The following is a 12,588-nucleotide window of genomic DNA, read 5'->3' as shown; positions in this document are numbered from 1 at the left end:
CGTCCCAGTGCAGAAGTCCCTGCTGCCTCCTTCTCCTGGATCTCACACAGATGCATGTGTATAAAGCAGTGTCAAGCTTATTGCTGGTCATGTAGAAAAAAATACTCAAAGTGATGAGAAATCCCGGCAGTTCTCTCAACTTCCATTGCAGATAAACAAGGATGTGCACAGCTGCTGGAGAGGAATCATCCCTTTCCTTCCGTATGTGCACTGCTTTACACATAAATCCACTTGGAAACACAGGAATTTAGTAGTGCCCAAGGGCATGAGAAGAGATACAGACGAGAGCCTCACAGGGAGACTAATCAGTAGCATGAGACAGCAGTATCTGCAAGGACATGCATATCTACTCTGGCATCAATATAACTAGCTTTCTTATTAGCATGTAAGATGCTTAATGAGAGGTTCCTGAGTGCAGGTATGATTTCTGTGTCATCTCAGGTCAGAAGGTATAATTTCGGCTTCCTACTTGCCAGTACTGCTATAGTCTGCCCAGTCACCAGGGAGCCCCATCATGGAGCCCCACTGGGTACAGTTGGGCGGACAATTCTTTCTTTCTGGGGTCATATTATAAATGCTCCAGTGAACACCAGCACAGAACTCACACCTCGAAAGAAGTGAATTGCAGTAAATCAAACCCCTAAGCTGGTCAGGGTAGATAAGGATGGGTTTCTCTTACACTGCTCTGGTCCAGAGTCTTCTGGAAAGGCTGAGTTTTTCTCGGTAAGAAACAATATTAGACTCTTCTGAGGTTTTAATAAGAAAATTGACAGCCATCCTGACAGAAAAGAATTTCCTTCTCCCCCATTTACCTCATCGGTGTCATCAGGGAAGTAAACCTTGTGGAATATTTGGGTGGTTTTGTGTTGAATGGCTTCCACTTCTACCAGATGGGGTGGGTATTTCCTGGATCCATTCCTGCAAAACAGGACGTGGCAAGTTCCACATCATCAAGGCAAGAATCCTCTGTTTAAATCTTCCACTTTAATATATATTATTTTTTTGAGTAACTTCAGATACTTTCTTAATATTAGATTTTTCCCTCCAAATAAGAAGAAAGGAAAATTGTAATGGGCAATGTGTATTTGCTCAGGTGGTAGGTGACTTCAGTGGACCTGGACAAAGTCAACTTAATTAATTTCTATTTTCCCCCCACAGTTTATCAGTGACGTCCTCCACCCAATGTCCCTTTAGTTCAGCTTGGTTGAACACAGAGAGAGGCTGTAAGATTCCACTGTCTCCCCAGCCACCAAAATATCTCCTATTTGTATTTTCTTACACATATTTGGATGTTGTGGCATGGTCAGGACTAGGAGGTCTTTTGGTGACGTACCTCAGGGCTTTCTGGAGTCTCTGGATGCAGTCTGCTGCCAAGGGGTGATGTTTCCGGGACTGCAGGAACCTCTGGACATGGGGCAGGAGGATGTTACTTGGAGGAAAAAGGCCTGTACACAACCACAACAGCTCCCAGCCTTTCTCTTCACTGTATCTACACAAGGAGAGACCCAGGAGGAAAAAAATCACCCACAACATGGATATTTTAGATCTGCTTTGCCCAGCACAGGCTAGTGCACTTGGGCCAAGGGGAACAAACAACTCTTACTTGATGTGGTTGTCCGTGAGCTGCTTGAGGGTCTGGCAGTAAATTTCATCCTTCAGGGGTTCGGCTTTCAAGGCACCTTCAAATATTTGGTCTGTCAGTTCATTAACTGAGCGAGTTCTTTTGGATGGGTAGTCACCCATATACTTCAGCACTGGTGAGATGTAGAGTCAAGGATCAGCTAACTGGGATGTTCAAGGAAGCCCTTCTGTTGATGATGTGATTAAAGACATCCTACACATGATTACAGAAGTGGCTGCAATTAAGTGTAAGGGACAGTGCATGGTAAAGGCTTTAAATTGCTTTAAGAGATGTCCAGCAAGCTCTCTCTCTTTGTCATACACCATCTCAGGTTGAAAGAATTGTTTTGGGGTCAGGATATATCAATCTAAGAAAGTGGAGTGTGATCATGTGTTACCTGATCACACATACAGGTACCACTGTAAAAGACCAGATTTTCAGTTAGTGTCAGACATCAGTGGAGCTGCAGTAACATAAACCAAATTACAAACTTCACCGTCATGCCATATTGCAACTATTTTGCAGCCAGAGTTTTCCAAATTAATATGTATGACACAGCAAGAGAAAAAGGATAAAATTGCAAATGTCCTTTTATTTTTTTTCAGCAATTCTTTGAATTCCTCCTCCTGTTATTATTTACTAGTAAGAGGAAGCCAGTAGTAGCAGCAGTAGTGTAATATTAATCAGTAACAGGCTTATACCAACAGAACTGTCCAAACCATGAAGTTTGGATCCTGGAGCAAAGCCCCACCAAAAAATAAAGACTACTTCAATAGATTGTACCTATGTCTTCAGTCAGATCATGTTTCCCATGCTGTGTACATTCTGCCAAATAAGGGATATTCAGGCATCAAGCCCTGACCCCGAGGCCATGTGGACTGGTTTGAGTCCACACTCATTAGGGGTACAGCCTTCCACAGCAGATGCATTTTGGAGACACACAGCTGAAGCAAGCCAGAACAGAGCCAGTGAGTCAACCACTAAGCAGTGTGGACCAGCAAGACTCAGTAACTTGTTCCCTGGCCTTCATTTATTAAGAATTAGACACCCTTCAGATCTCGAGGGTGCGTGAGAACAGATTTCAGGATCAGACCCATCTCCAAGCCTGTGATATTGTCCCAAAGCCCATAGGAGGGACCACAAACCTTTCTGTGGGCTTTGCTAGGAGGTCCTAAAGAGCCTGCTCAGCCCTTTGTCTGTCAGACCTGTTGCCCCAGGGCTCCCCCAGGCAGTGGAAGGATATCAATGAAGGCCATGCAGGCTTCTTGGGACAGTTCTTCACTGCCCAGGATCTTCTTCAGCAATGGCTGTTTGATGGGCTCACGGGTGTAACACCACAGTTTGTCCTTCCCACGGCTCTTGGTGATCATGACCCGGCTGAGGGTGTGCTTGGGAGGTGGCCTGGTGGCAAGAGCAAAGCAAGAGGAAAGGTGGAGAGGTTACAGGGGTAAAAGGGACGGTTTATGGTCAGTGTTTCACCTGGGAAGGTTGCTCACAGCACCTGGCTAATGAACTCTTACACCAAATGGGACTTTACAGTTCAGCAAGTATCCAGCTCCAGTTCTGCCCAAAGATAACCATTTGTACTTTCCTAGGGCTCAGAAAAGCCCCTTAAGGACCCTACCCAAGTAGTGACAGCAAAAAAACCTTCCCTACCCCAAAAAGCTTCTAACCACAAGAGGAAAAGTGATGGCAATGGATGGTCAGGGCAGCAACACTGAAAGAGTATTGCCTAGCAGAACGAGACTGCCAGGGTGAAGACATCCCAGAGGAGAACTTGGTCTTCCTGTTTGGATTGCCAGCCCATCTGAACAGGAATGGGAGTTTTGGGATCAGCCTGGTCAGCTGCATCCAGCAGTGGTGCACATTTAAATCTTTATAGCTGAAATGAAAATGCCTACACCTAATTCAACTGCTGCCTATACGGTTTGACGCTGTATAGGATCATAGGAAAGGAGTATCAGACCACTGAGCACAACTTCCCACATAATACTACATTTTACACAGTTACACCTGTGCTGAGCCAATCTGAAGATATCTTTCAAAAAACCTTGTCTGTGGAAGTCCTACAGCTCAAATGCTATGACCTAAACTGGAGGTTGCAGTTGTACAAAGTCATTCAGAGACTTTTCCAGTAGCCAATAATTTCCTGATTCCCAAGCCACCTGGAGATGGATTCCTATTCTTATAATTTTGAGGATGGTTTAAAAAATTACCTAAAATAATCATAGGAAAATTCCTCCAAGGTGTATGGCTTTACTCTCTCTTCACTGTCTGAAATAGCCAGCTGAGCAGCTCTGATAACATCCTGTCGTTGATCAGGGGTCATTGTGACCAGTGCCTGTGGGATGAAAAGCTCTCAGTCACCCGATATATTTGATATAATATATATCTGATGTAATCAGAGAGAGGAAGCAGATACAAAATGAAAAGAACAGTAGTGAGTGCATAAGAAAAACGCATTAATTCCAGTTAATAGTCAGTAGGAACCGTGCAATTGTAATTTCTCTGTGACGTTTTCAGTCACTAAAGCAAGGAATAACAGATGTTTCCAAACTGTGGATCATTTCCCAATGAAGATAATGTGCTTTTGATCCTCCAGCTCCATACATGAACGTAGCAGTTCCCGCCAACTCTAAATACACCTTAATCAGGCCAGCTGGAAGTAATTAGCACAATTCATGGATATTCCAAATCATAAGCCTGTGGTGTTCAAAGTGACAAGAACAGAAGAAAGGCTGAGATCACTTCTGCCTTGGACAACTTGTCAGCTCTCTCAGCCACTTTGGTTTCCACCTTATTATCAGGAAGGGTCTGGTCAGATCTAAGCTCTTCAGTAAGGCTTTGACCTCCTTGGGCTTTGTATCAAGTTATGTCATTCTGTAAATAAGCTTACCACGATCTCCAGTGGAGGCATGGTGACTGTCGGCAAGACATAGACAGAATCAGTTGGGAAATCTCCTCTCTTCTTGGTCCGTTCATTGAATCCGTTAGCCCACCCTGAGTTCATCACTTGTTCTCCTGTGTCCTGGTCCAGAACTATGAGGTCTCCTTTGAGGAATCTGAGGAACCCAGATTCTTCTCCCACTGCAAGAAAAACAATCATTAGTTTGATTTTTTTTTTTTCCAAATTCCTTGGGAGAAATTAATTTATCTATATGTTTACCTATGATCTGGGCCATTCACTTACCAGGGTTTGGGTTGTCTTGGAGAGTGACCACATACTTGGATCTTTTCCTTAGTCCTTCAAGGAAGGTCACCACCAGGTCCCGGATATCCTCTGCATTGTTGGAGGTGAAAGTGTATTCATCGCCTTTAATGGTGGCCAAGGTGAAACTCTGCCCTTGAAGCTTTCCCCCTCTGGGATATATTTTTATAGGAGACATAAACAAGAAACATGATAGCATCAAGAGGCAAAACCTGGAAAAAGACTGGTTTATGGTGAGATTATCAGCTAAGTCTGTTCCTCCTTACCTGCTACTTGACACAGCTGTGATCTCTGGGAAAGAGAGCTCTAAGAGAACCTGCTCCTGTTCATCCACAAAGTACACCCCTGTCCAGTTGACTGCTACAATCACATCATTTTTAGGCAGGCTTGGCCCTGGATTGAAGACAAGACATACAAACAGTTCATGAGTCTTAGGGTATAGAAAATGTGTGCATTTCAAAGGAGGATGTAATGATCAAGAAACCCAGAGTTATTTTTAGTAAGAGAAATAGTGGCAGACTCATAGCTTGAGCCATTGCTAATCAGGATACACCAAAAAATAACATATCTGAAAAAGACCAGCTAGATGGTCCATTAAGTCTTCTAGTCTGTGTAGTCCCTATCTCTTCTTCCTTTTGCTTTGGAGCATCCCATTCTCCAGGGATGTGCTCTGCTGACTCACCTGAGAATTTGAAGGCTTCATAAAACCGAGAAAACAGCAAAGGCCACTTGAAACGTGCAAAATCCACTACCTCTTCCTTGACTTTTTTGGGGTCTGTCCTCTTCTGAGTATAAATTCCCTACAGACAAAGGGAACCACAACCAACATGAAGCACAAACACAGTTACATCTAAGAAGAGAGTAAGCAAAACCAATTCATGTCACCTGAAGATCTTGGAATTAATATTAATTGAGGTCTCAATGTGGCTAAGGGCCAAACAAAGTCCTACAGGAACAAGTGGTAGTTTGGACAAAGTCCTGACCTTTGGTTCCCACTTCAGGGAATAATTTGCCTTTGAGGGCTGGTCAACCATCTAGAGTGATCAGTCTTGGTGGGATTCATCTCAGCTAACTTTGGTTTTCCCTAAGGTATATGTACCTTTCAGTCTGATAGTCCTTTAGTTGGAAATGGACATTCAACAGCCCTTAAGTACAGACATCTAGCTTTATTTAGGACATCCTCAGATACCTGACACTTCTGTATGTAGCTGACAGGCTAATGGAGGACCTGCAAGATCCAACTGAATTGCATCCCTGGGTCTCCATTGACAGTAATGGGAGGTGAGACTCCTAACACACATGGAGATACTTATATTTTAGGGGTCTTAATCTGAAGTAGGATCCTGCTGTTAAATGAATAACAATCCTCATGACTGTTCATGAGTTATGGGTAATGAGTTATGGAAGATGTTTCTGTGGGAGGGTGTCACAAATGTTCTAATAGAAGTCAGGGAGGTTCTATACAATGCCTGGCACAATATGGTCCTGACATTGCCTGGAGACATGAACTACTGCTGCAATACAACCAATAACACCACAATCCTGTGTAACAGGAATGAGACCCCAGAGATAACATTTTGCTTCTCACAGTGAAACTCTTCAGGTTGTCTTCTGTCAGATCTTGCTTCAAAACCAGTGGTAAAGCTGAATATGACTAGTACAAAATTCTTTGATTTAGCTTCAGTCCAGGCTAAGAGCTGAGCTATGATGCCTGATATATGTTTAAAAGGCACAGGGAGCTACTGGAGCATGCCTTGGTCCTTGCCAGGTGATCTGTTGTCCCCACCTTTTTATGTGCAGCAATAATGAGCTGAGCCCATTTCTCCACTGTTTTCGAAGCTGTGATCTCTCTGTCCGGGATGTAGGATGGAATTAGATTTAGCAGCCTTTCCAGTACCATCTCTGACCCGTAGTCCACGTAGTACTGCTGGGAAGCCAGATCTGCCAGATCTTCCTCCTGTGGGAGCCAAACAAGACAAGCTAATACTGTTACCAGGCCATCACCTCAACATCCATCCTCCATCACTCAAGGAACTCTTTGTGGAGGCTGGATGTACTGCTGCTTCAGAATGGTGCGGGGATGTTTCTGTTAAGCAAAACTTCATCAGTGCTTTTTGTACATCTAAAGTTCAGGAGATTGACCACTAAAAGCTATGATTAAGCCTTAACATGTTCAGTGACCAGCACCACGCAACCCTGTACTGTGTGTGAACACGTTTGCAGTTCAGTCTTCTGATGTCTGCAGCCAGCAGTAGGAGATTTTGCTAGAGTAGACAGAGTTTAATGATTGAAAACTGCATGTATCCATCATTTCTCATGCATGAGAAGCCCAGAAACTGAAACACCTGAGCACAATGCAGAATGCTAAAATGTCTTTTGGTGCAGCAACATTCCAAGAACTTTGGGGTGAAATAATAGAGCTGTTGAGATGATGATAGCACAAGGAGACCAGGAGCAAGAGAAGAGGAGGAAAAAAGGGCAGGACTTCTGATAGGATAAGAGCGGCAGTTAATGCAATATAGATGGGAAAATATTATTTAGTTCCCAAGCTGACTGGACTCTACTGGACAACAGGAGAATGATTAGGTATTGGGAAAGAGATACCTTCAATTTAACACCTGGATGATTTTAAACACAAACAAAAAAAGTGTGATGGACATTATCAGAGATTTTGATGTTTCTTGAGATGCTCATTTCAGTGACACTGGAATAATTTTGTAAAATCCCAGAGACTCTAGAGGCATAGGTTTCTGCTGCCAATGTTCTTTCAATATATGACAGCATTATTGTGTTTGTGTCACATGGCAGAAGTCTTTGTATCCTGAAAAACATCTCTCATGTCTAAGACTTAGTAGGATCCACCAAACAATATCCTGCTGTCTACTCTTGATCTGATGATCTGGTTACAGACTATCTGTGGCCCTTCAAGCTGAGGCTGATGCATGAAGCGACTGTTCACTCTCCCATCCAAAATTCACTGGGAGAGAGTGCTCATGGGGCACATGGGATTGTCCAGTCTCTCCCCAGCCAAGAGAATCTAGCTACTGTTCCCCAAGTGAGTACCATAATCCCCAAGCTAGAACATGTTCAAGGAGGAAGATTTCTCATCCTCTTTGGTGAAACCTGTTTTACTATGTTGAGGATATATGTTGGACCAGATGAGTAGCTGCTGAGGTCACATACCTTGTCACACCGGTACTCCCCAAACTTCACCCCTCGCACAATCTGTTGGTAAATGAGGTTGGTGGCTACGTTGTCCTCACTTGGGTTGTGCCAAGGAGTGAAGATCTCCTTCCTGAAGAAGAGCCGCCATGGTGCGTTGCGCTCCTGCGCTCCCTGCTCTTTGGCGTACTGCTCGCACTGAGACACGGCATCCATTACATGGTCATTGCCACTCCCCAGCGAGGAGACCTAGTCAGGTCAGAGAGAAATGTGACCTTCACCCGACTAGACGCTGACCTTTCTAGGTAGAGATTTCTATCACTCATCCAGACTTCCTTTATAATCAAAACAAATCAAAGTATCTATCTCTACTAGCCAGTCAAGATTGTATAAGTCTACAGCATAGCTGGATTAGCCACCCATTTTGTTTTGAGCTCCAATTTCCTATCTAGAATGAAAGGAGAACATCAATGTGAATTAGCAAAGACAACGGTCCCATTATAAAGTATTGTTTATCCATACTGTGCTTTGAAACACCCTGTTTCAAAGCCATGGACTTGGATCCAACCATGCTAAGCATCAGACAAACCCAGAATAAAAAGTCTGTCCTGTTACAGAAGATTTATCACCTCTGTCTTCTCACCGTAGTCTGGCATGAAGCCCTAAAGCACTATATCTCCTCAGAGCCAACATCCCTGGATGAATGTGAAAATCATGCTGGCACTTGCATTGTAGAAATCTTCCTTCCTGACCTCAAAGCTGGCCATCTGCTCAGAGCACACACTCCTTCTACCCTCTGGAAGGTATGTGACAGCAAGGCGAACTTCCCTCTTATAACTTAAGATATACCTTGTGTCTTGGTTTGGGCTGAAATAGAGTTAATATTCCTTTTCAGGGACTAGATGAGTGCTGTGTTTTGGGTTTAGCTTTGGGTTTGGTATGGGAAAAGTGCTGATAGCACACTGATGTTTTCAGCTGCTACCGAGACTTCAAGGACTCTCCGACTCTCCACGTCCTGCCCGTGCGCAAGGGCACAGGGAGCAGGGAGGGAGCACGGCCACAGCACCTGACCCTAACTGGCCAGTGAAATATTCCATATCATGGAACGTCATGCTCACTATATAAAGGGGTGGTTGGGAAGGAGCTCTCTCTCTCGCTTCCGGGATTGCGACGGTGGGATCTTGGTATCTCGGGGTTGCTGGCCGGGAATGGGCTGGATATTGGTTAGCGGGTGGTGAGCAATTACGCTGTACATTGCCTGTTTATATATTTCTTTTTGTTTTCCCCCCATCATTGTTATTGTTCTCGTTTTATTGCCATTATTAAACTGTTCTTATCACAGCCTGCGAGTCTCCCCTCACCCCTCTAATCCCCTCCCCCATTCCCAGGTGGGGAGGGGGAAGGGAGGGTAATTAGCTGTGGTGGTTGGTTGCCGATCAGGCCCAAACCACAACAGTTTTTGCAAACCACAACACCTTGTCAAAAAGTGCAATGTAAAGCGAAAAGCCAAATCGGTCCTTCAGGCTGATCTTGTCTGCCAAAGAATTACAGAGCTCTTTAGCGGTTGTTGCAGAGTCGGTCAACAGTGTCTTTGTTGTCCCATCCATAAATGTGACAGGCAGCATGATCGGTTTCTTGGACTTGGTTGCCTAATGGATTAAAGTCAAACTTTATTAAGGCATGTGTATTTTAATATCATTGAGAATATTTATCTACATACTCTTCCACCCAACTGTGGTAACCATTTTCTAATTCCTGATCCCACTGACTGGCTGCTTTACAATGCTGCCATAACACACTTCTCAACAGGATAATGTATGGCCAGCCACTGGAAGCACTTAGAAGTCCCAGATTTTTTATTTAATGCATTCAGTCATCAAAGTGCCTAATCCAGTAAATCCAAGCATGCCTGGGAATGCTTCTGGGAACTGGAGCACAGCTGTCAATGCTAGTAAACCAGCATAGAAAATGAGCAATTATTGCACCAACTGCCTGTTCCAGCTACGGCTATCCCTGAACAAATCCCAGGGACCACTATCAGTAGGCAGTTTGCCTGCAGCCACCTTCATCTGGAAGATAGTTTCCTAGCATACATGGGGCTTGCTCCGTGCCAACTGGTTTCAATGCCCAAGAGCACTCTCAAGTACATTTAATTTACAAGTATTGATGCATCTAAAGGGATTGATCTTCAGCATAGTCTGGAGCAAAGCCAGGGTGCTCAGGCAATGCACTATCTTGGAAAAATATGAAAATTCTTGAGAGAAATAGATATTTTTTCATGTTACTTTATGTCCTGCCAGAGATGTAGTTCCTGTGATAGTGAAAGGCTTAAACCCTGAGCCCCAGATGCCTGGGGAGGGGATGGAGGAGGTCATACCTGCAGCTCCAGCCAACTGGGTGGCTGTGTCCTTGTCCCATTGACAAACGTGCGCCTCAGCCTCTCTTCGCAATAGGGAGCGTAACCGGGGGGGCCTCCATTGATAAAGTTCCTTAAATACTGTTGGCAGCAGGGAACACACTGGTTAGACCATTGGCTCTAGAGACCAAGTGTTTTCAAAGGTTAAAAAGCAATGTATTACTGGAGAAAAGTCCTCTGGGACTAACAGCAGTGATACTGCTCCTGCTCAGGATGTTTCTATGTCACATTGCTGAAAGCTGAGAGAGAGTAGGACAGTCTGTTCCCTTGCTTTGCTCTTATACTGTGAATTTCTGGCTTTGGTGGAGATAAGATACCAGCCTAGACAAACCTTTGGTCAAAGCCAGTGCAGCAGCTTTTCTGCTCCTGCTGTTGCTGCCACTGATTTCTATCTCTATTTTAAAGATGTATTATAAAATGTTATTGAGCATTGGCCAAAAAGATGGGATTGAATGAAAAATATGTATAAGTAACGATCCAGGGGAATTGTAAGCAAATGTCACTTAGAACACTTAGCTGCTAGTACAAAGATCTTTCACAATTACAGTAAACAGATGTTTCTTTAGTCAGATTTTAAATTGCATTTTAGAAGAGCCTAAACTAGAATTTGAAGCACTTCACCGTATGTTAAAAATACAGCTACACCATTGTAGAGCAAATTAAATCAAGTGACTTCCACAGTATGAAAGATAATACACTTAAAAATATTATAAAAATATCTTGTCCAAAAAGGTTGATGAGACTAACAGTTCTAAAAATCATATTTTTTAGAGAGACCTTATAGGTAGATAAAGAGTTCTCAGAATGATAACACATAGCTGTTCCTTCAGTAACACAGACTGCTCTATAACACTGTCAGCCCATAAATAACATGGGTAGAGAGACGGATATCTTTGACAATCATAACTTCATAGACACACTCTGAAATAATTAGGTAATATAGCCAGGTTATATGGATGGGTGCTGTTGCAAATGATTACGAGCAGCTAATGTTATGTAAAAGTGTAGTCTTAATTATGCTGTTAATAATGAACTATTTAATATTATATATATATTAGTTTATCTTTCCTTGTGACTGAATCTTCCCAGCAAAGTCCATTATTAATTGAAAGAAAGGTACAAAGAGTTGGAGTGTTAATGACCCATGTTTAGCATATGATGTGATAAAGGTGTCTAACAGGACCCAAAGTGTGACCTTCATATTTGGGAGCTGGAAAACATATTGAAGACTGTCTCATTATTAGCTAAATCCTTCCCAAAATGTTCAGTCCTAAATGACACTTCTGAAGATTGTGGTACAACTTCCAGGCACAACAGTTTCCTGAAATTCTTTATCATTTTTCCATAATATTTCTGCTATTAAAGTTAGAGACTAGAAGTTTTAGGAGAAAAATAACCAGGAGTCTGATGCAACATTGACTTCATGGAATAGTATAGGAAATAAATGCTAAGAGATATTTACCCTTATATGCTTTTTCTCCTATTAAAATTGTGGATAATTATTGGTAAATGAGAAGTTATGACATCAATTGAAAAAGACATGAGGTTAACAAAATGTCATCTAGCTAACTGGCTGATAGATTATGCATGGCTATCATATGTTCAACATGGTTAAAGCAGCAGTCAGTGAACCCATAGTAAATCACATTTTGGCTGACTACTAACTCCTGAAAACATGGTACTAATAGATTAAGAGTCTGAGAATAAGGTCTGACACCGACATGGAGTTTGTCTCCCAACTCAGAACAGACTGGACCAGGCGGCTTGGGTTAATGTAGCTTTGAAACAGAAGAGTTCACTGAACTTCAATGAAGTGAATATTCCTCTGCTTCTCACAAAACAAAAAAGTGAGTCTGGATGGGAATGTATGTAGTTCGGGAGCAGAGCCAACATTTCATCACGAGAATACTTTATCTCAAAACATAAAATTATGAGCTGGAAGGTGTCAGTGATGTCTCCATGGATAACTACAGTGGCTTCAGAGGAGCTATGAGACATTGCCTAAGTCACTGCCTGCATGTTGCTGTTTGCAAGACTGGGGCCTCGAAAGGTAACCACAGCATGGGCTGCTGCAAGTGTTGTTTGCACTTATATTTGAGGTGTTTCAGTCACCACAGACTGTCTGTCATCTCCAACAGCCCAAGGTGCAAAAGGTTGATGAGTAGGGGCAGAATTAGTATA

At 43.0% G+C, this 12,588-nt stretch overlaps 1 protein-coding gene across 6 annotated transcripts in view; it reads right to left on the bottom strand.

Moving 5' to 3' along the window:
* Positions 1-12,588, bottom strand: part of MYO7A (myosin VIIA) — a 103,486-nt gene that overhangs the window by 9,334 nt on the left and 81,564 nt on the right. For all 6 annotated transcript variants that reach the window (XM_042792839.1, XM_042792842.1, XM_042792841.1 and 3 more), the window contains 13 exons: positions 10,369-10,488; positions 9,467-9,640; positions 8,013-8,240; positions 6,616-6,786; positions 5,512-5,629; positions 5,096-5,222; positions 4,812-4,981; positions 4,518-4,708; positions 3,838-3,962; positions 2,865-3,022; positions 1,604-1,757; positions 1,334-1,489; positions 813-918 (listed from right to left, as the gene is read on the bottom strand). In XM_042792839.1, the coding sequence (XP_042648773.1) occupies positions 813-918; positions 1,334-1,489; positions 1,604-1,757; positions 2,865-3,022; positions 3,838-3,962; positions 4,518-4,708; positions 4,812-4,981; positions 5,096-5,222; positions 5,512-5,629; positions 6,616-6,786; positions 8,013-8,240; positions 9,467-9,640; positions 10,369-10,488 (1,998 nt within the window). The remainder of the gene's footprint in view (positions 1-812; positions 919-1,333; positions 1,490-1,603; positions 1,758-2,864; positions 3,023-3,837; positions 3,963-4,517; positions 4,709-4,811; positions 4,982-5,095; positions 5,223-5,511; positions 5,630-6,615; positions 6,787-8,012; positions 8,241-9,466; positions 9,641-10,368; positions 10,489-12,588) is intronic.

The sequence above is a fragment of the Tyto alba genome, unplaced genomic scaffold (genome assembly GCF_018691265.1).
Source record: "Tyto alba isolate M040663 unplaced genomic scaffold, T.alba_DEE_v4.0 Super-Scaffold_2, whole genome shotgun sequence".
Lineage (NCBI taxonomy): Eukaryota > Metazoa > Chordata > Aves > Strigiformes > Tytonidae > Tyto > Tyto alba.
Note: the sequence above shows the minus strand (reverse complement) of the source record. Positions and strands in the feature narration are given on the sequence as shown.